This window comes from Thamnophis elegans, chromosome 8 (genome assembly GCF_009769535.1).
Source record: "Thamnophis elegans isolate rThaEle1 chromosome 8, rThaEle1.pri, whole genome shotgun sequence".
Classification (NCBI taxonomy): Eukaryota; Metazoa; Chordata; class Lepidosauria; order Squamata; family Colubridae; genus Thamnophis; species Thamnophis elegans.
This window is the reverse complement of record NC_045548.1, coordinates 14330733-14353720: the sequence shown is the minus strand read 5'-3', so window position 1 is coordinate 14353720 and position 22988 is coordinate 14330733. Positions and strand designations below refer to the sequence as shown.

At 38.9% G+C, this 22988-nt stretch overlaps 2 protein-coding genes across 2 annotated transcripts; both read left to right on the top strand.

Moving 5' to 3' along the window:
• Positions 1 to 244: 244 nt before the first annotated feature.
• On the top strand, positions 245 to 13097 carry RBFA (ribosome binding factor A). Its single transcript, XM_032223119.1, has 7 exons — positions 245 to 505; positions 3173 to 3215; positions 5052 to 5228; positions 7770 to 7882; positions 9713 to 9797; positions 11576 to 11646; positions 12317 to 13097. The coding sequence occupies exons 1-7, from the start codon at positions 300 to 302 to the stop codon at positions 12672 to 12674; spliced, it is 1053 nt and encodes a 350-aa protein (XP_032079010.1). The 5' UTR covers positions 245 to 299; the 3' UTR covers positions 12675 to 13097.
• A 3888-nt stretch (positions 13098 to 16985) lies between these two features.
• LOC116512668 (nuclear transport factor 2-like) lies at positions 16986 to 22393 on the top strand. The gene is made up of 5 exons (XM_032223273.1): positions 16986 to 17060; positions 19634 to 19741; positions 21055 to 21126; positions 21314 to 21412; positions 21785 to 22393. The coding sequence occupies exons 2-5, from the start codon at positions 19643 to 19645 to the stop codon at positions 21896 to 21898; spliced, it is 384 nt and encodes a 127-aa protein (XP_032079164.1). The 5' UTR covers positions 16986 to 17060; positions 19634 to 19642; the 3' UTR covers positions 21899 to 22393.
• Positions 22394 to 22988: the final 595 nt, after the last annotated feature.

Below are 22988 nucleotides of genomic sequence, written 5' to 3'. Positions count from 1 at the left end.
CTGAAGAAGCTTATTGGATAAGAAGCGAAACGTCTTCAAAAGAAAAAAAAACCAGAAAGTCCAGTTGCTTCTTGAAAAAAAGCCCCTTTGGGACAACCAGAACCTGGATGACGGAAAATCTCTACAGAACATAAACGTGGTGACTGTCGAAGCTCTGCCTCCAAGAAGTCCCTCCTAGGCGCTGGGGGGCGCTGTAGAAAGAGCTCTGCTACAGGCGGTGTCGTGAGGGGCGCATCCGCAGGAAGCGCGGCTCGCGGCTCGGCCCCGCCTTCCCAGGCGTTCTAGAACTCTGGCTTACGATGTGGAACGTTCGGAACGGCTTGGCTGCGGCTGCCACTTTGGCTCTCACCTCGGCGGGGAAACAGGCGAGTTCGCCTCGGTTGCTTCCTGCTTTGGGAGCTCCGTCCGGGATAACCTGCCCCGGCTGTTCTCGGGCTCTGCATTGTTCCAGACGACTCTGCCGATCCCCCAGCGAGTTGATCAAAAAGTTCCTCGTTAAAAAAAAGTGAGTGGATCCTCTCTTTTTTTGCACCCGAACCGGAATGGGTGCTGAACTTCGGAGCGTTAATGGCTTCGTGGGTAGGAGGTGTTTGCCTCGCTTAATCCTCCTATGCGGCGTGATAGGCAGGATCGTTCTCCTAAACTGAGATCCCTTACAAGCCTGATCACAATTCTTTCTGAATTACAGCCTTGCTGATTTTTTGGGGAAGTTAACAGAAGTTTGATCCCATTGGCGCAGTGGTTAAATGCAGCACTGCAGGGTACTTCAGCTGACTGCAGTCCTGCAGTTCGGCGGTTCAAATCTCACTGGCTCAGGGTTGACTCAGCCTTCCATCCTTCCGAGGTGGGTAAAATGAGGACCCAGATTGTTGGGGGCAATATGCTGACTCTCTGTAAACCGCTTAGAGAGGGCTGAAAGCCCTATGAAGCGGTATATAAGTCTACTGCTACTGCTATCCTTCCGAGGTGGGTAAAATGAGGACCCGGATTGTTGTTGGGGGCAATATGCTGACTCTGTAAACCGCTTAGAGAGGGCTGAAAGCCCTATGAAGCAGTATATAAGTCTAACTGCTATTGCTATTTCTCGTGAATGTCCCGATTCTCCCGTCATTCTCTGAAATAATAACATAGGTGTTGCACTTGCAAATCTATGCCTTACAACAGAGGTCTTCAAACTTGGCTACTTTAAGACTTGTGGACGTCCACAAGTCTTAAAGTGGCCAACTTTGGGGACCCTTGCTTTATAATATACCCAGAAGCAAGCTGTACAGGTGGTCCTCGACTTATGACCACAATTGAGCCCAACATTTATATTGCCAAGTGAGAAATTTGTTCAGTGAGTTTTGCCCCATCTTACGACTTTTCTTGCCACATTTGTTAAGGAAAATCACTGCAGTTGTTAAATTAGTAACAGTTGTTAAATGAATCTGGATTCCCCGTTGACTTTGCTTGTCAGAGGGTCACAAAAGCGGATCACAGGACACTGGGACGCTACAACTGTCATAAATGTGAGTCAGTTGTCAAGCATCCAAATGTAAATCATATGACCATGGGGATGCTGCAACAGTCATAAGTGTGAAAAATGGTCATAACTCTCTTTTTTCAGTGACGTAACCTTGAACAGTCACTAAGTGAACTGTTGTGTAAGTTGAGGACTACCTGTACTTACGGTAGTTATACAAAATTGGTTCCAGGTTAAAGATACTTAAGAGTCAGTCTTACAGCGCCATCCTTTGCGTGGTTTTGGAAGGCAGCCTCAGTAATTCACTTGATTCATTTCAAGTAAGTAAATTGCACTGATTAGGACAAATACCTGCTTGTGTAAAGTTCATATTGCCCAATGCTTTAAGTACAACTCGATCATCTGACAATAATAAATAAATGCTTTATTGCCTGTTTAGCTGTTATGAATAAGTCTGTATTTAAGTTAGTTCTACTGTGACATTGTTGTTAGTTGTGAAGTCTTGTCTGACCCATCGCGACTCCATGGACAACATTCCTCCAGGCCTTTTGCCTTCTGGTACTGTCCATGGGGTTATCACGGCAAAGATACTGGAGTGGGTTGCCATTTAAAGCCCTTCATGGTATTGGACCTGGGTACTTGAGAGACCGCCTGCTGCCAATTACCTCCAATAGACCGATTAGATCCCACAGATTAGGCCTCCTCCGAATTCCATCCACTGGCCAATGCCGACTGGCGACCACCTGGAGGAGGGCCTTCTCTGTGGCTGCTCCGGCCCTCTGGAACGAGCTCCCCGTGGAGATTCGGACCCTCACCACCCTCCAGGCTTTCCGCAAAACCCTTAAAACCTGGCTGTTCCGACAGGCCTGGGGCTGATGAGTTCCTGTCCCCGCTCGAATGGTGTGTCTGTTGAGTTGTTTTTAAAATTGTGGTATTGTTTGTCTATGTCTTTTTTTCCCTATTTGTATCCCCTATCCCTCCCCCTGACTTGGGTTGTGAGCCACCCTGAGTCTCTTCTGGGAAAAGGGCGGCATAGAAATATAATAAATTCAATCCAATTCAATTCAATTCATTTCCTTCTCCAGTGGACCACGTTTTGCCAGAGCTCTCTGCTATGACCTGTCCATCTTTGGTGGCCTTATACAGCATAGCTCATAGCTTAATTGAGCTACACAAGCCTCTTTGCCATGACAAGGCAGTAATCCATGAAGGGGCTGTGACATAGACTGTTGTAAAATACTAAGTCTGACTCTAAACTCATAAATTTTGGAGCTCTGAATTTTGGATTGGAACTCTGAACTTCGATCTTCTTTTGCTTTTTTTGACTTTTATTTGTGTGTGATATGAACCTTTAATGATTCCTAAGACAGTGTTTCTCAACTTGGCAAGTTTAAGATGTATGGACTTGAACTCCCAGAATTTCCCAGATAGCATGCTTGCAAGCTATTTTCAAGTTCACACATCTGAAAGTTGTCCAAGTTGAAAAACTGCTGTAAGGGGTATTAGTAAATTATGATTTAATGGTGAAGCATGTCATCTTTGCTCATGAACAATGTATAACTAATGAGTGAGTTGTGGCCGCTTTTTAAATTATTTAGTGCCCTTGTTAAAATTATTTTTCAGGTAGAGTTTGCAAAATAGCACCCAAAAATATATATATATTTTACAGTTATTAAAACATAAACACTATTTTTTCTCTAATTTTTAAAGGAAGAAGTTTTGGTATTCTAGTCCTACACTTGGATCTGAAGTGGTAAGAAAAAAAATCCCTTAATCTTAAGGCAGTGTCTTAATTAGCACATTTCATAAATTTTATTTAATTCCTCAATTATGATCATTGTACTAGATCATGTGGCTTTCTTGGGGTTCAGGTAAACCCTAAAGTGCAACTTTTGTTGCCATAATTGCATAAATCAGTGGCAGTTACTTGTGTTTTCATTGAAGTTGTATTGTATTTCAGACTGAATTTGAAAAAAAAATTGTTACGCTATTGTGTTTTGTCATTCACCGTTTTCATCAGGGAGTGGTATAGGAATAGAATAAAGCCACATTAACACCTAAATAGTAGCATTAGATTGTTATTTACAGCTATTACAGATATTGTAAAAAGGACTCAAAATATGTATAGTGTAATTATATTTGTTTATGGAGATTCTCAGTCATCCAGGTCATGGTTGTCTCAAAGGTGCTTTTTTCAAGAGGCAACTAAACTTTCTGGTTTTTTCTTTGAAGACATTTTGCTTCTCATCCAAGAAGCTTCTTCAGCTCTGACTGGATGGTGGTCTGTTTGACTATTTTTGACTATTTTGACTATTTTTTAGATTTGACTTTTTTCTTTTTAGATTTATCAGACATTTAGTAGGTACCCAATTATTTGTGATTATTTATGTTTGATTTACTTTTAGGTTTTTGCTATTGTACCATATTTCCAGCTATGCAGCTTTTCTTTAAAAGGATATCTATATAAAATATCAAAATTTAAGATTATAGCTATTTGAAATAACTGTGCTGAAAAGTCTTGCTCATAATCAGGTTACATAGAAGAATTATGCCACCCCCATAAACCAATACACATTTTTTTAAAAATATGATACTGTATATAAAGAGACATAAGATAAACAAATATAGTTGGAACTGTTGTTTAATATTGAGTTATGATTGGCCGCTCCATGGAGGAGGCAGTTTTTAAAAAAAAATTATTTTAAACACATAAACACATCACAAAAACAAACACATGACTTAAAACAACATAGGAACAAGACGTTCCATCATATATCATACTGCAGTTCCGTATCGGTTTCTTTACAGTTAGTGTTTTCCCTTCTATGCATTTCTATCTTGCATTCATGGTCTCCTTATTCATTATCCATTTTTATGTACAATTCTATATTTATTTATACTTAGCTATTTATAACAAAATATTGTTTACTTATATTGTGCTTTATATTCTTACTGTCATTTATTCTCTTACATACAATTATAGGTATACATTCACATAGTTATTCTTTTTCTTTGCCATTCTTATACTTTTGTTATTCCATTTAAAAGGTTATAATATACAATTTGAGTTGCTTTGTTTACCATACCTATTGTAACACCACCTTATTTTCCCTTTCTTTCCTCCCTCCCTTCCTTCTCTACTTCCTTCCTCCTCTCCTTCCCCTTCTTTCTTCCCTTACCTCTCCCCTACTCCTACCCTCTCTCTTCCCCTTCCTGCCCTCTCTCCTTCTCTTTCTCTCCCTTCCACCCTCCTCTCCTTCTCTTTCTCTCCCTTCCACCCACCTCTCCTTACCTCTTTCTTCTTCCCTTACCTCTGGAGGAGGCAGTTCTTTTTAAAAGTTAAAATATAATGAAATGTGATTTATTATTATAGATATTCCTTGAAATCTAAATTCAACTGTATACCTATGAGGTGTAATTGAAATTCAGCACTTTGTTTCCAGTTAGGAATTGCTGTTACCGCTTAATTATTATGGGGCAGATTGGAGAAACAATGGCAGTTGTACTGGATCCTTAAAGAAATGCACTACTGTCTAAAAAGTTATATCTAATGCCAAAACTGTTTTCTGCAATCACTTGTTTTTTAAAGCTGTACAAACCATCCAGCTTGACAGATGTTTTAAAACTACAACCTCCAAAGATCAGGAAACAAGATAGCATTCGCAAGAAAACTTTGAACGTTCTGTTTTTTCAAGCTGTACGGGACCTATTGAGCACCCCTCTAGCTGGCCAAGAACTTTATGATCTCAATGTGGATGTGTTTAAGGCAAGTACAAATCATATTGGTCTGCAAAATCCTTTAATTATGTGTTGAAGCAGAAACATCTGATTTTGAGATTGCATCCAGGAAACTGTGCAGATGTTGCTGAGATTTACTTTATTGCATTGGATTGCATTGAGAACTGTTCTACATGTATTGCTTATGGTTTATTGCCTTTATTTATTGCATTGGATTGCGAAGGTATCAAGAACAGTTGTACTGTTGTATTATTAATCAGAGGTAGGGAACGATGGTCCCTTTATCACTTCTGGACTTCAACTCCCAGAATTCTTGAGCCAGCATGGCTGGTTCAGGAATTCTGGGAGTTGAAGTCTACAATTCAGGAAAGGTCTGTTGTTCCCCATCTTTGTTATAAGTTGATAATACCATTTTATACCAGACCTGCGTATGCTTTTACATTTAATTTGCAGTCCTATTCAGCTGGAACTTATGGAAGAGAAGCTCTGTAGACATAGATGTACCATTACTCGGTTCCACCACAAAACCGCGGTAGACTAAAGCGCGCTCGACGAAAGCGCGTACCTGATGTCATCACAGCGCGACGAAAACATCACGCTGTGAGCGGTAAAGTTAAAATTAACGCGAAAACCTTACCCTAACCCCCCCCAAACCTAACCCTAAACCTAACCCTTAACCTAACCCTTAACCTAACGCTAAACCTAACGCTAACCCTTAACCTAACCCTAAACGTAACCCTAACGCTTAACATAACCCTAAACCTAACCCTAACGCTTAACCTAACCCTAACCCTTCCCTTTACGTGAATCGGCTTGCTTTAAAAGCGCTTTTTAAAGCGCACTTTTTTCTCCGCAGTCGTATTTGTCGCGCTGCTGATGACATCAGGTACGCGCTTTAATCGGGCGCGCTTTAGTGGACCGCGGTTTTGTCGTGCCACGCCATTACTCGTGATCTATTAGTAAGAGGGCTTAAAACAGACTATTCCTTTAATATATTAGTAATGATCGTAGATAAAGGCTTCAAAAAATCCTTATTACAAAAATGGTATCCCTTTGAGAGAGGCTATTACAGGTAGTCCTCAACTTACAGCAGTTCATTTACTGACCATTTCAAAGTCACAACAGTACTGAAAAAAGAGTCTAATGACTGTTTTTCACACACTTATGACTGTTGCAGCATCCTCATGAGCAAAATTCAGATGCTTGGCAACTGGTTCATATTTATGACGGTTGCGGTATCCTGAGTTCATTTGATCTTCTTTGGTGACCTTCTGAGAAGTGAAGTCAATGGGGAAGCCAAATTCACTTAACATATTACTAATTTAACAATGGCAATGATTCACTTAACCACTTTCGTAAAATGAGGCAAAATTCACTTAACAAATGTCTTGTTTAGCCACAGGAATTTTGGGCTCAAATGGTGGTCGTAAGTCGAGGGCTACCTGTACTTTACATTGGTGTTTAACCCTAATTTTTTTCTCCAGGATTTTGTTTCTTTGGAAGAATCACTTTCCAACCATCCTTTTCCAACAGGGAAGAGGAAAGATTTTTTGCTCTTTGGCAGAGAACTTCCGGCAACGCTGCTGTCTTCATTGTTTTTGTTAGTTTTTAATACCTGATATTTGATGCTTCCAGTAATGGGGCATTTTGCTTTCCTGTTCATGTGTTATATTCAGTGTACATTGACTTTTTCTGATTTAAAATCCAATTGTATGGATAACTTGCTTTTGAAATTGGACTGTTGGGTGTGATACTTTCAGATGTTTTTAACTATGTTTATAAGTATTTCATTTCTATATATCCCATAAAATATGTAAAAATGTATTGACATCTAGATTTCTTCAACACATCATTAATAGTGTAATTTCCATTGATATTCATCAGAATTAAGATTAAACTCAATTGTATTTGCAATATTGGAACCTCCCTACTTTAAAATGGAACTTGTACTTCTTGGTAAAACTGAATTGATATATAACTGATATCTTCTTCCCTTTCCTTGCAGAACGATTATCCTTCAGTTTATATTCTTGGTAATAGTTCCTTATAAGGGACGCGGTGGCTCAGTGGCTAAGACGCTGAGCTTGTAAATCAGAAAGATCGGCAGTTTGGCGGTTTGAATCCCTAGCACCGCGTAACGGAGTGAGCTCCCATTACTTGTCCGAGCTTCTGCCAATCTAGCAGTTCAAAAGCATATAAAAATGCAAGTAGAAAAATAGGGGCCACTTCGGTGGGAAGTTCTGTGTGCCTTTGGCGTTTAGCCAGCCACATGACCACCAAGATGTCTTTTGGACAGTTTTCGCTCTTCGGCTTTGAAACTGAGATGAGCACTGCCCCCTAGAGTTGGGAATGACCAGCACATATGTGCAAGGAGAACTTTTACCTTTACCTAATAATTCCTTCTTGAATGTCTGTGAAGTAAAATCTTTCCACTCCCAACGATTGATATGGTAGCACTATTTTTAATAGCAATGTCTTTCACTCGCGTGCAGTTTGGTAATATAATTGTTTGTCGCACTGCTTTCAAATGTGAAATGGGCATTTAAAGTTAGTATTTTAAATTTCTTAGGCTTCCCTCACATCAGATTTTGCAATATGTCGCATATATTGGAAGAGTTCCGGCAATGCAGAAAAGGATGAATATATTCAGGAAGCCTTGCAGAGAAAAGCATCATATATTAGGTACTATATTATATATTAGGTATGGTGTATCTTTGGTCAAGCAAACATCCTTTAAAGCAGTGTTTCTCAAGCTTGTCAACTTATCTGGATGTCAACTCCCAGCGAATGCTGGCTGGGGAATTCTGGGAGTTGAAGTCCAGACATCTTCAAGTTGACAAGCTTGAGAAACACTGCTTTAAAGAATTGGCTGGTTTTGGTCTGTAGAATGGGGGGGATACTTATAAAAAAGTGTAATAGGCCTCCTTCACATTTTGACACCCAGAATTAACAGAATAATGATTAGATTAGATTAGATTTAGTTTATTTGTTTGCCGCCCTTCTCCGGGAGGGACTCAGGGCGGTGAACAATTCAGAAGGGGAAAAGGGGACACAAACACAATACACGTAATTAAAACACACAAGAATCATACAGCCATACAAGTCGAGAGGGGAGGGGAACTCATCAACCCCAGGCCTGCCGGCACAGCCAGGTTTTGACGGCTTTCTGGAAGGCCTGGAGAGAGGTGAGGGTCCGAATCTCCGCGGGGAGTTCATTCCAAAGGGCCGGAGCTGCTACAGGTCGTTCTCACTTTACAACTATTCACTTAATGACTGTTGGAAATTACAATGGCACTGAAAAAAGTGACTTATGATTGGTTTTCATACTTATCACCATTTCAGCATCCCCATAATTGGTCATGTGATCAAAATTTGTGCGCTTGGTAATTCTCGTTATTTAGGACAGCTGCACTGTCCTGTGTGTGCGTGTGTCATGTGATCACCATTTGTAACCTCCCCAACTGGCTTCTGACAAGCAATGTCAATGCGGAAAGCCAGATTCGCTTAATGACCGCATGATTCACTTAACAACTGAAGCGATTTGCTTAACATCTCTGGCAAAAAAAAGGTAATAAAAGGGGGGAAACTCATTTGCCCACTGCCTAGCTTAGTGAGAGAGACTTTAGGCTCAATTGTGGGTGTAAGTCGAGGATTACGTGTATTTATAACATAAATCTATTCCCTCCATCTTTTTTTTTTTAATTGAAAATTTTTAGGAAAAAAAAACCTTTGCAAATGTTTACCTCCTCCCCTGCCCTCCCCCCCCAACATTCCCCCCCCCTCCGACTTCCCAGAACAAATACAGGGTATAAATCTTTAACAAAGATGTTCTAAAATAAACTTAAAGAAAGTTAGTATCATCTTTCATTTGAGCTTTAACTCCTCTTTGCTAGGCTAACTCTAAACAGATTATATCATTCCTTGTTTCTTCAGTCATAAACTATCTGGAATTTCTTAGTCCCATATTTATTTTGAATATAGTCAATCCATCTTCTCCACTCCAGTTTATATCTCTCATTTGAGTGATTCTTGAGATATGCTGATATTTTAGCCATCTCTGCTAGGTTTGTTACTTTTAATGTCCATTCTTTAATAGTAGGCAAATCTTCCTTCTTCCAGGATTGCGCCACCAACAGTCTTGCTGCTGTTATTAAATACAAAATTAAGTTAGTCTCTATAACAGTACAATCAGTAGTTATACCTAACAAGAATAACTGAGGGGTAAACTTTATCCTTTTTTAAAGAACATTTTGCATAATCCACCATATTTTTATCCAAAATGCTTTTACCTTTTTACAAGTCCACCATATATGGTAATATGTAGCATCGAGACAATCACATCTCCAGCCTTTAGGTTGTAAATTCGGATACATACAGGCCAGTTTTTTAGGATCTAAATGCCATCTATAAAACATTCTATTCCCTCCATCTTAAAAAGAGAAGCTTGCAGATAATGCTTTTAGGTTGTCTTCATACGTAATTATGTAGACGTTAACATTTTTTTCTTTCTAGACATCTTCTGATATCGTATCGTATCCGGGTAAATGTTCCTTCAATAACATTTATTAGAGACAGAGAAGAGGAGGCTATAAGAGAGGTAAGAAAGAAATTTCCTATATGTCTGTGTTTCTAGGGTAATTTAATTGAAGTTCTTTTCTTTAATGAAATTCTTGTATGAGCCACAGTGGCGCAGTGGTTAGAGTGCAGTATTGCAGGCTACTTCTGCTGACTGCTGGCTGCTTGCAATTTGGCAGTTCAAATCTCACCAGGCTCAAGGTTGACTCAGCTTTCCATCCTTCCAAGGTGGATAAAATGAGGACCCAAATTGTTGGGGGCAATATGCTGACTATGTAAACCATTTAGAGAGGGCTGTAAAAGTACTGTAAAGCAGTATATAAGTCTAAGTGCTATTGCTATTAAAATTGTAGTTTACTATACAATAGGCTATAAACTTAAGATAGCTAAAACCTACTATTTACATGTATACAATTTACATTTATATTAAATGTTTACAGTATATGTATAATATGCATGTAAAGTACATAGCTATCTTATGCTTTGTAAAGGTAGAGTAACATAATTAGGAGGAAAAAAGTTGTTTGCACCAGAGACAACCAATATTGTTAAAGAACCACATGGCTCATTCTGATTACTATCTGGTGCCGAGTTACAAACAGTTGCAGCATGAGCAGCTGCAGCAAGAGAGTCATATATTGCTTCACAGTCACCCAGTAAGAGTTGCTGTGACCTTTGTTAAGGAGCCTGTTGGTGACTAGCAATAGCATTTAGACTTATATAGTAGCACTTTCCAGTACAATGTAGAAGTATTATTTGCATATTGCCCCCAACAATCTGGATCCTCATTTACCAACCTTGGAAGGATGGAAGGCTGAGTCAAGCTTGAACCCCATCAGGATCGAACTCCAGGCTGTGGGCAGAGAGATACTCTGGTGCATCTTATACTCTGAAAAATATGGTAATTTCCATAAAGGGTTCTTAGTTTATTTGAACTTTCTAAAATCAAGTTTTAATCACCTTTTTTCTGTTTATCCCTTTTTTTAAAAATTCTTCAACTTGTAGTTAAAACATTCTTTCATTAAGGATTGAAGGAAACTCATCTGTTGTTATCAAACTTGTCAACCCCAAATATTTCTAATAGCTGAAAAGCAGCAATTTCTGAAAGTGCGTCAGATGCAAGAAATCGGAATTAGGTCCAAAATGAATGCAAGTTTATTTCATGTTACCTCTAAACAAGAATCAAGGCAAATTGATAATAGCTAAAGATCAATGGAATTCAAGGAAAGCTGGACTTAGATATCTTGTGAGCATGAAGGGATTCTAAATTGATGGTGCATTTAACCCCTTGGGCCCTGTCTGGTCATTTCCTACAAAATGATCACAAAGATGCAAATATAGCATCTTTAAAGTACCAATGGCAATTGAGCTCTCATTTCCCAAAGCTCTAAGCATGCTGAAGACTGCTATTTTGTGTTCTCCTTGAGAAGAGCAGCTGTCTGGAGCATTTGTAGGTGATCTCAAGCCTTCCCCTTCTACGGAAAGGAAGTATCGAAGAGTCACTCACTGGCTCTTCATTCTGCCACAATAATCTTCAGTCCACCATTTCTTTTTCTGGCGATCCCACAACTTTCTCAAAGACTCTTAATATGTTTATTTCCATAAAATGGTAATTTCATTTCTTTGTTGACCTCAAGAAAAGATTTTCGACTTAAGTGGAAGTCTCCCTTTGTGTTATGCTTGAAGCCAACACACAAAATGTATGGGATTTAGAAATTTATTATTTATATTTTGATTGTGAACAGAAAAGTCTTATTTCTGGACAATTTCAGTGTTTTCTTTCCTTTTACATTGTTACAGGTTGAGAAATTACTGGCAATTGCTGACATGGGGCCTGAAGAAGAAAATGAATTAATTCAGGATGATTTCAGGTAAATTAGTAAAGGCAGGGGCAATCCTGAGCTATTGACAAATACCCTTAATACAGGTAGTCCTCAACTTACAAACACAATTGAGCCACAAAATTCATGTTGTTAAGTGAGAAATTTGTTAAGTGAGTTTTGTCCCACTTTACAACTTTTACCACATGTGTTAAGTGAATCACTGCAGTCGTTAAATTAGTTAATACGGTTGTTAAGTGAATCTGGCTTCCCCATTGACTTTGCTTGTCAGAAGGTTGCAAAAGGTGATCACGTGACCCCTGGACACTGCAACCATCATAAATATGAGACAGTTGTCAAGCATCCGAATGTAAATCACATGACCTTGGAGGAGGCTGCAAGGGTTATAAGTGTGAAACATGGTCATAAGTCACTTTTTCCAGTGCCATTGTAACTTCAAGTAGTCACTAAAGTCTGTATCTATTAAAATGCCTTTTACTGTAGAAATTTCCAATTGTGCAGTTGAAAGCCTGATTACACAGCATGGTTTTTCTATTGTCATCCCCTCTTTTAACTATAGGGATGACTTAAAAACTCTGGGAGGGTAAGAGACACTTGCCCAAGTGGTACAAATTGCAGGGAATCAGGAAAAATCAGGAATATATGCAAACATCAGATACCTTCAGCCTGTATGTTTCATTGTTTACTCCATTCCTTGCAGTGAGGAAAAATCCACCGCCGCTGATACCCTTGGGGAGCGCTCCATCCACACAAATCTATTTGGAATTGATCATAAAACATTAAATAAGCAAATAATGGATTACAAAAAAATGAAAAAGAAGGAGGTCCTGGAAGGGACTTCGGTTCTAGAAACACAGTTGGCTGAGATACGGCAACACCAAAAGAAAATGAGGAGGAAGAAAGCTAGGAAAATTTATGATGACGACCTTCATCCTGAGGCGTATTTGATGGAGAGATACAGTAAAGATGATTGGGACAGTAAAATTTCATCTTCGGAGAATGAGGAACTAGAGTACAAGCCAAAGGAAGATGGCAATGAATTAGAAAAAGAAAAGTAGAACTCTCAACTTTAAATGAATTTTATAAAACTATGGGTCAGTTTGAACTACCCCATTATAAAACATCCAATCGTTGAGTGGAGAATATTGCCGCTGAAATTTCTCTCGTTTCTCCCCTCCTTTATGCTTCATTTCCCCCTTTCCTTATTTATATAACTATAATTTGCTGTTATATCCCACTCTGGCAGCCTGTGATTAGTTTTATTAAAATTGACTTGTTAACCTGCTATAACCCTTGTGGAATCTTTTGAGTTAGATGAGCTCTAAAAAGTACAGCGAGGCCTTGACTTACAGCCACAATGTAGCCTAAAATTTCCATTGCCAAGCAAGACACTTCAGTGAGTTGTCTTCATTTTATGACATTTTTGCCATGGTTAAGCAAATCACTGCAGTTGTTAAGCAAATCATATAGTTCAGGGCTGTCAAACTCAATTTCATTGAGAGCCACATCAGGGCTATGGTTGATCTTGGGGGGGGGGGCAGCTGGGTGGGCGTGGCCAACTTGATGCCACTCCCCAAACTGCTGGCAGGTTTCCTCTTTGCATTGGGTAGACTGGGCCAATACTGTGCTGGCCCGATATGCAGATCTGGTTTCTCCATTGACTTTGTTATTGGAAGCCAGTTGGGAAGGTTGCAAATGGTGATCACATGACCCCAGGAAACTACAGCTATCATAAATATATGCCAGTGACCCAGTGGTGGGTTTCAAAAATTGTTGGAACCTACTCTGTGGGTGTGGCCTCCTTTGTGGGAGTGGCTTGCCACCCATGTGACCGAATGGGAGTGGTTTGCTGCCCATGTGATCGGATATGAAATTATGAATTAGTACTTAGGTTGGTCCAAGTAGCTATTCAGAAGTTAGTAGTTAAAAGCGATCGTAAAGCAAGATATGGAATTAAAACCAGAAATATTTTGTTGGCTATTTGAAAGGGAGTATAATATATATTTAATTTTACACATGTTAGCAGCTGCTGGAATTGTGTTTGCACAACAGTGGAAAAACAGATATGTAAATGAATAAATATTACAATGTGCAGGAATAAATAAATTGACAATTAAAATCAAGAAGGCTTTGCATACTTTTTCACGTGGGATTGGTTTTAGCAATTGCCAACGAATGGAAACAGAAAGTAGAAATCCAAAAGTATGAAAGAAAACACCAATTAGGTAAGGAAAGGTCCCTAAAATGTATAAGGAAATATTACTAGATCATTATTAATGCATAGATAACTGCGGGATATTACACACCCACCAGTGGTGGGTTTAAAAAAAAAATTGGAACCTCTTCTGTAGATGTGGCCTGCTTTCCGGGTCCACTGGTGGAATCTCTTCTAACTAGTTCAGTAGATTTGACGAACCGGTTCTACCGAATAGGTGTGAACTGGTAGGAACCCACCTCTGCAGTGACCAAGCAACCAAATTTTGATCATAGCAATAGCAGTTAGACTTATATACCGCTTCATAGGGCTTTCAGCCCTCTCTAAGCGGCTTACAAAGTCAGCATATCACCCCCACAATCTGGGTCCTCATTTCACCCACCTCGGAAGGATGGAAGGCTGAGTCAACCTTGAGCCAGTGAGATTTGAACCGCCGAACTACAGATAGCAGTCAGCTGAAGTGGCCTGCAGTACTGCACTCTAACCACTGTGCCACCTCGGCTCTTCTTGTGACCATGGTGATGCAAGTGTGAAAAACAGTCATAAGTCACATTTTTGGTGCTGCTGTAACTTTGAACAGTCACTAAACAAATGGTTGTAAATCGAGAACTACCTGTAAATCAATAGGTAAACTTGTTTTAATGTATAGTCTGACTTGCTAGTTGTAAAGACCAGGTAGACAAGGCTGATCATTTGTAATTTCATTGTCAATGTTGCTGCCTCTTGAAGGCCTTGTTTTCTTAAGAGTTTTTATGTGTTAGAATTAGTCTTGGGCTCAAGAGCTCATGGTTAGGTTCTTGCTTAGCGCCTTCTGACTAAATATTCCACAGCATCAGGACATGCTCAAGGATCCCCACCTACCAGTGTATGCAATAATCCTGGATCTTATTTAAGCATCAAATGGATATTTCATTTCGGTGGCAGCATCTGACGGGGGTCTTGTTAGGCCTGCATGTGTCCGTGTGTAGCCGATTTTAGGCTAAGAAGTATCAGGCTCTTGTTGGGTAGAAGATCACCAAGGAATGCTTGGACTTCAGGCTAAGCAATTTTGCATAGTGGTTAAAAACAACAGGCTAGAAACGGGAGATCGTGAGTATCAGTCTCACCTTAGCTGGCTAACGTTGGATTAGTCAATCTCTCAGCCCTAAGAAGAAGACGAGAGCAGCCACTTTTAGAAAATGGTGCCAGAAAACCCACAATGGCTGGTCTATACAGTTATATCACAAGTTATACAGGAGCCCTGGTGGTGCAATGATTAGAAGACAGTATAGCAGGCTAATTCACCAGGCCTCATTCTGATCTGTAAATGCTTCTAGATTTGCTAAATGTAGATTTCAACAGGTTACAAGACTGCATACAAATCAGAATTGAACACCAGTATCTTATTATTATGACAAATGTTTACTGTTGGTGCAGTGGTTAGAAGGCAGTATTTCAGACTAACTCACTGCTCATTCCAGGAATTCGATCCTCACTGGCTCAAGGTTGACTCAGCCTTCTATCCTTCCAAGGTCGGTAAAATGAGGACCCAGTGTTGGGGACAATAGGCTGACTCTCTAGAGCAGGGGTGTCAAACTCGTGACACATCATGTGATGTATTGCAAGTTCCCCCCTTCACTAAACCAGAGGTGGGCATGGCCAGTGTGTCATGCATCTGGCCCGCAAGGTGTGAGTTTGACACCCCTGGCTTAGAGAGTGCTGTAAAGCACTATGAAATGGCATGTAAGTCTTAAGTGCTATTGCTACCAGGAATCCATATTGATTTGAAGGTACCCACAAACAACTTTAAAAAAAAAAAACGACAAGGGCAAACAATCTCCATTATAATATCCAGAATGTTGTAGGTCTTCATTCATACAGACACTAAGAGTTGAACTCAAACTTGAAGATATCTTTGGCTTTATACCAATCCATGTTGAGCCGTTTTCTAATGGGTAAATTGTGTAAGACAGTAAGTTATCCAACTTTCATGGTGCTCCTGCAAGATTCCTTTGCCCAGTGAGATTCCAGAAGGAAAGTTCTAGCAAATGACATCAACCATTCTCCCAGATGTAGATCAGATGCTGTGTAAGAAGTAGGAAACCTTATTTATTCTTGAATTATTTCTAAAAGAGTGATGAAAAAACAATTTGATCTTGGGGATGCTGCAATGGTCATAAATGTGAACAATGGTCATTAGTCACTTTTTCAGTCCTGTTGTAACTTCAAAAGGATACTTACTAAATGGTTGCAAATCAAGGACTACCTGTACAGTACTCAAGTTACTACCTAGAGAAAACGAGATGCAATATATAATCCTAATAAGGATACACTCACTACGTAGCATTTCTGCAGCCTGCAAGAATTATATTAGAAGCAGTGATCAAGCATCAGCATGATAAGGACGATAAAGAAGATGCTAGCCTGTTCGGAAATGGACAGACTAAGGCTAAAAATAAAAGATAAAGGAGATACAGAATATTATACAATGTGGGATAGATTCTACAAATGGTTAGAAACGAGGTAGAAGTTGGAATGCGAAAGACTCAAGATAGGTGGACATGGAAAGATACTATGTAAGTATGAGAATGTAAATATTAGAATGATAGATAACTTGACATTTTAGAATATGATGGTCAAAAATAAATGCATGACACTAGCGCTGTTTAAAATAGTATATATGTTATTTGTTTTTACTTTTGTTTGATGGCAAGTGGAATGCCAGGAAAATTACAGGGTATTCAATATATTTATATGTAAACAATAAAAATATTTTTTTTAAAAAAGCATCAGCATTATTCCAAACCTCGGTTTTTTGACGTACTAGCATTTAGTATAACTGCATCCAGAAATGCCTTCTTCTAATCTTTTAATTTACTCCAAAAATGGTAGTACGGTCATTCTTTAATGCAAAATTTCTTATCTGCAAACCAAGAAATTCAATTTCAAATGATCGACTGAATTCAGCGGATTTTAGAGATTATACAACTGATACTACTACTACTACTGCAGCAACCATTCCGGCTGAAACCAAAATCAGCACAGAAATCAAACGGAAACGTCCCGCCTGCGAAGTACTTTTATTTAAGAGCTGGCGGTCAAGGCCACCATTGGATGAACTAGGCGTGACGTATCCGATTTCTGCCGCTCGCCCGGAACGCCACCTGCTGGCGATCGAGCGTTAAGGCCTACTGACCGAAACTTAATGGGCTGATAAACTTGGAAGGAAGAGCGCGATTTACCCTTTCCTGTGAGTTGCACCTTCTAACGTGACTTCGTTCCGTATTTTTACCTAGTTACAAACAGCGGGGGGGGGGGGGGGCGTTCCGATCTCGTGCGCTTTTCAGGCCGTGCTTGCCTGCTCCAATTTCTGAAAGATCCCTTTGCGCTTCTCAGCCGATCCACTGGCTGAATCCTTCCCCCAAATCCAAGGGAAGTGCCCCATTTCCCCTTCTTCTTCAGGATGCTGGCGATAGGCGAGGATAAAAGCAGATCGCAGCGCAGGTGTACAACGGGTACATTGCTCGAGCCACTTTGGTGGTGCCTGGAGTGATTGGCGTGCAAACGGCGGCGTGGGTGCAGGATTAGGGGAGGTCTGCATACCTTAAAGAGTATGTGTGGCTTTCCACAAAACAGCAACCAAGAAAAAGACAATTGCCCGCCGTGAAATTGAAAGGTTTAAAGCAGGGTGTTTAAAAAAAAAACAAAAAAAAAACTTGGCCACCAAGATGACTAAACGTCAGCTGCCAGAATTCACACATTTTAAAAGTGGCCAGATCGGAGAAACGCTGCTTCCAACTGTCTATGGAGATTCTCACTCGTGCAGGTTCCAAAAAGGCAACTGGACTTTCTTTTCTTTTGAAAACGAAAAGCAAAACTTTTTTTTAAAGAGAAAAGAATCGTCTTCGTTGCCTTTTGGGAAAAGCACCTTTTGAGGCGCTGCTTTTCACGTTCGCCAGACCCTGCAATGTTTTTCTAGGCGCCAAGGAGTTTGGTGGCCTCCAGCAGTTGCAAACCATCTTCGCCAGCCAGCTTCCGCCTGCTCCGGGTAGACGCGCCCCGCGGCATTCAGAGAATGGGGAGAGCGGTTCTAGGAAATAACAATCGCTAACACGCAAGCCCAAGGATAGTGTGTGTTTTTCAAGATTAACGGGAAAGTGCCTGTTCTGTTCATTCAACATGCTGAGCCAAAGCCAAACAGCCGCTTTGCGGGACGTGTGAATCCAATGGATCTACAGCTTCTTCACAGTTCGGTGCAAGTTTTTAGTATGAAATCCTACTGGGTTAAATGGAATTTATTCATCTGTAGGAATTCTGTCAGCGTTGCAATAGTAAACATGCTTGCATGGTATTGGAATTTACTTTCAACTAAATAATTATAACAGCCTGAGAATTGGTTTCATAAAACACGGATAGGGTTACTTATGGTTAAATTGGTCGAGTTGCAGACAGGATTTTTAAGCAAACCCTTTCCTTTCACATGTAGATGTTATAACGGAAAAGTTTATATGTTAGTTATAATTCTAGGCTGATCTGGTTGCCAGTATTTTAATACAGGAGACTTAATTTATTGTTTATCTATTAAAAATGGATTTTATTTATATTGAGCAAATATTGAGGGCTTGCAGTACAATTCTTCCAATTAAATTTTATCAATACAATCAAAGATCAGCAATAACAAAGAGAATAAAACCAGAAAGGCAAGATAAATAAACCATCCAGCCTGAAAACCTTATCACTTATTTACTACTTGTAGCTGAATTTTCACTGCAGTTACAGCCTCGCCTTCTTCAGGTAGATAAAAAGGCAGCTCTTGTAAATCCAATAGACTAAGTATAGAAAATTTGTTTTTGATTGAAATTTGGAGAAATGTCTTTATCATTAAGGAAAATTTTACAGTAGAACCAGTTAGTTGGGAGATGGCAGGCTTGATCTAACTGAAGTCTTCTGGAAAAGTCTCAACGACCATCTTTGAAAATGTTTGATTTCCAAACTCTCTTTGTGAAGCATAGGATTTAGTCTACAAGAATCAGCAATCTAGCAGAGCCAGGGAATCCAATACGTCATAAAATATCACCTGTTGTACTCTCCTCAAATTAAAACAAAACATGTTTGAAATCTGAGAACCTTGACACATTTTACAAGATTCCAGGGATCTAGCCCATAATTTCAGGATAAATTTTTAGCTACATTGGAAAAAAATGAGAGTAAAAAATACCTGGGATTTGAAAATATTGTTCACGTCTCCCAGTTGCCATAAACTATCATTTACAGATTGCAGTGCTGCGCTGGACATACTGATTTACCTGGACAATGCCACTTTAACCTGCCACTTTAACATTTCTGGGTGATTAAATCATGACAAATGCCATTAAAAAGTAAGGAAAATAAGCATGAAAAATCAAAACAAATACTGAAGATTTAAGTGCTCGAAAATTTATACATACGTTTTAGGCTCTTAGAACAGAGAATGCACAAACCAAGATTTTATGACTATTCTTACTAATCCAGAATTAAAACAATCAATTTTCAAATTCCTGGTTAGAATCATAATATAAAATCAACAGGAAAGAGTTAGTTAGAAGAGTTGGTGTATATGTCAGGACTAATTTTAAGTACATATACTGTATGACCTGAGTGATTCAAATTTTGTAGAGTTCTTTCATGTTCTTTCATTTAACTTCAGTGTGATTGAAAGATATTTTAGTACATTTATACCAGCAGACTTGGTTCTACATAAGGTGAGGTTGCAATTACCTTGCTTGGTTTTCAACAGGTATTTGCATTTTAGTAATAATGTCCTCTTTTTTTTTCTCTTTGCAGGTCTACAAAATGGCGGAAAGACCTATGTGGGAGCAAATTGGAACAAGTTTTGTACAGCTGTATTATCAACAGTTTGATACCAATAGGGAACAATTAGGTGCCCTTTATGTATGTATAGTAACATCTCTTTGTCCAAAACAGTGATTATCCTGTTGATGCAATGAATGGACTACTGGCTTGGGGTGCTGTTGTTTCTACTAAAGCAGCTAAAGTTGTAATTCAAAGGCCTAATTCCCAGCCCAGGCATTAATTGAGTAATTTCAAGCAATTGGATAGGAAACAGCTACAGGTAGTCCTTGACTTATGACCGATTCTCAGCAAGTGTTTGAAATTACAGTAGTTGCCCTACTATTGCACCCAATTCAGAATTCTGAAGCCCAGCCTCTCCCCCTGCTGTCATATGACCATGTTTTGGGCACTGGGCAAGGTAACCCACATTTATAGCCAGTTGCAGCATCCTGTAGTCAAGTGACCATGATTTACAATGTTTTTGCCGAAAACCAGTGTTTACTTCCATTTTTTGGCAAAAATGCCCCATAGCTTTACAATCAATCACAAAAGAAGTTGTATAATTGATTGGTCACGTGAATAATTTACTGTACTTTATGACCATCAAGAGTTATGACCATAATGGACAGGCTCTATTAGGTTGATAAATTGAGGGCTGCCTGTAGTTGCTTCACTTTTAAGTTATTTTGCTTCATGCTGGCCAGAGTAGAAGTTTGGAAGCTTGTTCTCAATAGACAGTTTAGCCTTTGTGTTTATAACTCACATTTTTGAGGGGGGAGTTGGCATGGCTGGTGAGCTCTTACTAGCTGCTCTGAGAGATTGGGCTAGTTTGGTTTGAAATCCAACTCCTTTTTATGGCTTTTGGTCCATGCCCATTATATTAGCATCCTTTTTGCTGCTACACTATATCTCTGCTACCATTAACACTGTGAGTGTGCCAAATGGAGATTAAATCTAGAAACCAGAATGTATTTTTTTTCCAATTTTCTGGAGAGGGACGTATAGGCTAAACTTTTAAGAACTTTCTGTCAAGTGATGAATGGAGGAGTCGAAGATGTCAGTGGCAAAAAATGGATATTGGTACATATGTTTCTGTTTTCATTTTTGGTATCTCTTTCCTCTCTCTCCAGCTCCTTTCTTTCTCTTGACAGGTTCTGATAAGAATCATTTCTATATATCATTCTGAGATCCAATATCTAGAAAATATTGGAAAAGTTCTTGGGAGAGTAGGTGGCTAGTTCATTGAGAATTTCATGGCCAAGACTAGATCTGTGCCTAGATCTGAGATTATTGAAAGCCCACATGGAGTTTGCAAGAACGATCTGTCTAGATCTGTGATTATTTATCTGTATGTTTTCTTTCCTTTGATAATTTCAATACACATGGTATTGAAAGGTGTCCCTGTTTCACAGACAGATGCTTCCTGTTTGTCTTGGGAAGGTCAGCAGTTCCAAGGAAAAGCTTCAATTATGGAAAAATTGATGGTATGTTATTTATCAGCTAAAATACATAATTGATCAATATTATCTGTAACATTTCATTCCAAATAATTATTTGGAACATGCTTCTTATTGGAAAGGTCAGATAAGAGTCCTTGTGGACTCCCTTGTTTTCTATGGATATGTGGTATCTTTTTAGGTCTTAATGATGGTGTTTGTTTTTTTATAACAGACGCTTCCTTTCCAAAAAATTCAGCATAATATAACATCCCAGGATCATCAGCCAGCTCCTGACAATTGTATCCTTAGTATGGTTGTTGGCCAATTGAAGGTAAGATTTGTTATTGTTTTATCTTTGGTTAAGATCTATTCAAAGCTTCTAAGATTTAACATAAAACTGTGAATATTAAGGCATCCAGAATGCATTTAATGTTGTATTAACTGTTATATAAACAGAAACTGTTTTTCTCGACATATGTTAGTTGCAATATAATGCATACACTAGCTTTATCAAAATATCACATAAGATTCAGAACAATCTTATCAAAGGCGTTAAATCCTTTTGATGTGTTTCTGTTAAAACCATTGAGCTTCAAAAATGCATTCTTTTGCTTGCTATTGTTTTCTATCATATTTAAATTACTGTGTGGAATGTATTTATGTGTTAAACCACTAACATTAAGCTTGTATTCTCTCACGGTAGGTAGACAATGATCCAGTAATGGGATTCCACCAGATGTTTGTTCTCAAAAACATGAATGACAAATGGGTTTGTTCTAATGACATATTTAGGTTGGCTCTGTATAATTTTGCCTGAAATTTCTGCTCTTGGTTTACACACTACAAATATCATATTAATGTTGGCTTTTAAGTGTGTCTGAGTTATTTTCTTTCTGTAACTGCAACTGAAATGCATTTATCTATTAATTGAAATAATTTTAAATAGTTGCAGTATTACATACCCTTTAATGTAAAACATTTAATACTTTATGAGAAAATAGTTTGTCCATTTTAACTATATGAAGCTTGTGGAGATAACATGGTGTATCAGTGTATACACATTTCTTATACAAACAACAGTTTGGCAATAAAATAATCTGCATGCAGTTTTAGTGAACCAAAAAGATTTGTTATGTCTAAATGCCCTTTTTTCACATGATTCAAATTTAATAATATTTTCATGTTATTTCTTAACAATGTAATGTTTACTTAAAAAAAGTAATCCTTGTTTGTTGCAAATGTTCTGTAGCCATGTACATATAGATGTTAATTCATGTAAGGGTGTCAGTGATGTAACAGTACATACCGTAACTGAAAACTGAAGCTGACTATACTGATATTGTAAATCACCATAAGAAAAAGAAATATGATCCCTTCTATATTACAAGACTCAATTCAAGTGCCAAGATGAAAACTTCACATCCACAATATTGATTTAGCTTAAAGACCCTGGAGTCATGTAGTTATTCCTTCAAAATGATAGCAAAGAAGTCACGGAACATCTGCATCCATCCTCTTTCAACTGCATCTTCGTAGTACTTTGTTTTTGAACAAAAATCCCTTCCACATATAATGTAGCAAACAAAACCCCTTCAATTTACACCATTCTGTTTTCACTTTATTAAAAAAATAATGTTGAATGCAGTTTCTACAGTAAAATGCCTACTCTTAGGAAATAAAATAACTTCCAGGGCTGGACTGCTAGGGGTTTGCAGGGGTTCAGAAGAACCTCTAGCTAAGACTCTGTATGTTCGGAGAACCGCCAAATTCCACTCCTGGCTGACCCCTCCCCTCCCAGGAGTTCCCACGTGGCCCGTTGTGGATGCAGGTAAGTGCAGGGCGTGCGCGGAGGCTCGGGAGGGCAAAAAACAGACCTACCGGAACTTTGGGAACCTCCCCAGGTTCCA

Excerpts from the sequence above, each read along its gene's own strand:
- RBFA (XM_032223119.1), top strand. The coding sequence starts at position 300 with ATGTGGAACGTTCGGAACGGCTTGGCTGCGGCTGCCACTTTGGCTCTC. Across the intron at positions 506-3,172 it reads AAGTTCCTCGTTAAAAAAAA|GAAGAAGTTTTGGTATTCTA; the intron begins GTGAGTGGATCC and ends TAATTTTTAAAG. Across the intron at positions 5,229-7,769 it reads TCAATGTGGATGTGTTTAAG|GCTTCCCTCACATCAGATTT; the intron begins GCAAGTACAAAT and ends TAAATTTCTTAG.
- LOC116512668 (XM_032223273.1), top strand. The coding sequence starts at position 19,643 with ATGGCGGAAAGACCTATGTGGGAGCAAATTGGAACAAGTTTTGTACAG. Across the intron at positions 19,742-21,054 it reads AACAATTAGGTGCCCTTTAT|ACAGATGCTTCCTGTTTGTC; the intron begins GTATGTATAGTA and ends CCTGTTTCACAG. Across the intron at positions 21,413-21,784 it reads TGGTTGTTGGCCAATTGAAG|GTAGACAATGATCCAGTAAT; the intron begins GTAAGATTTGTT and ends CTCTCACGGTAG.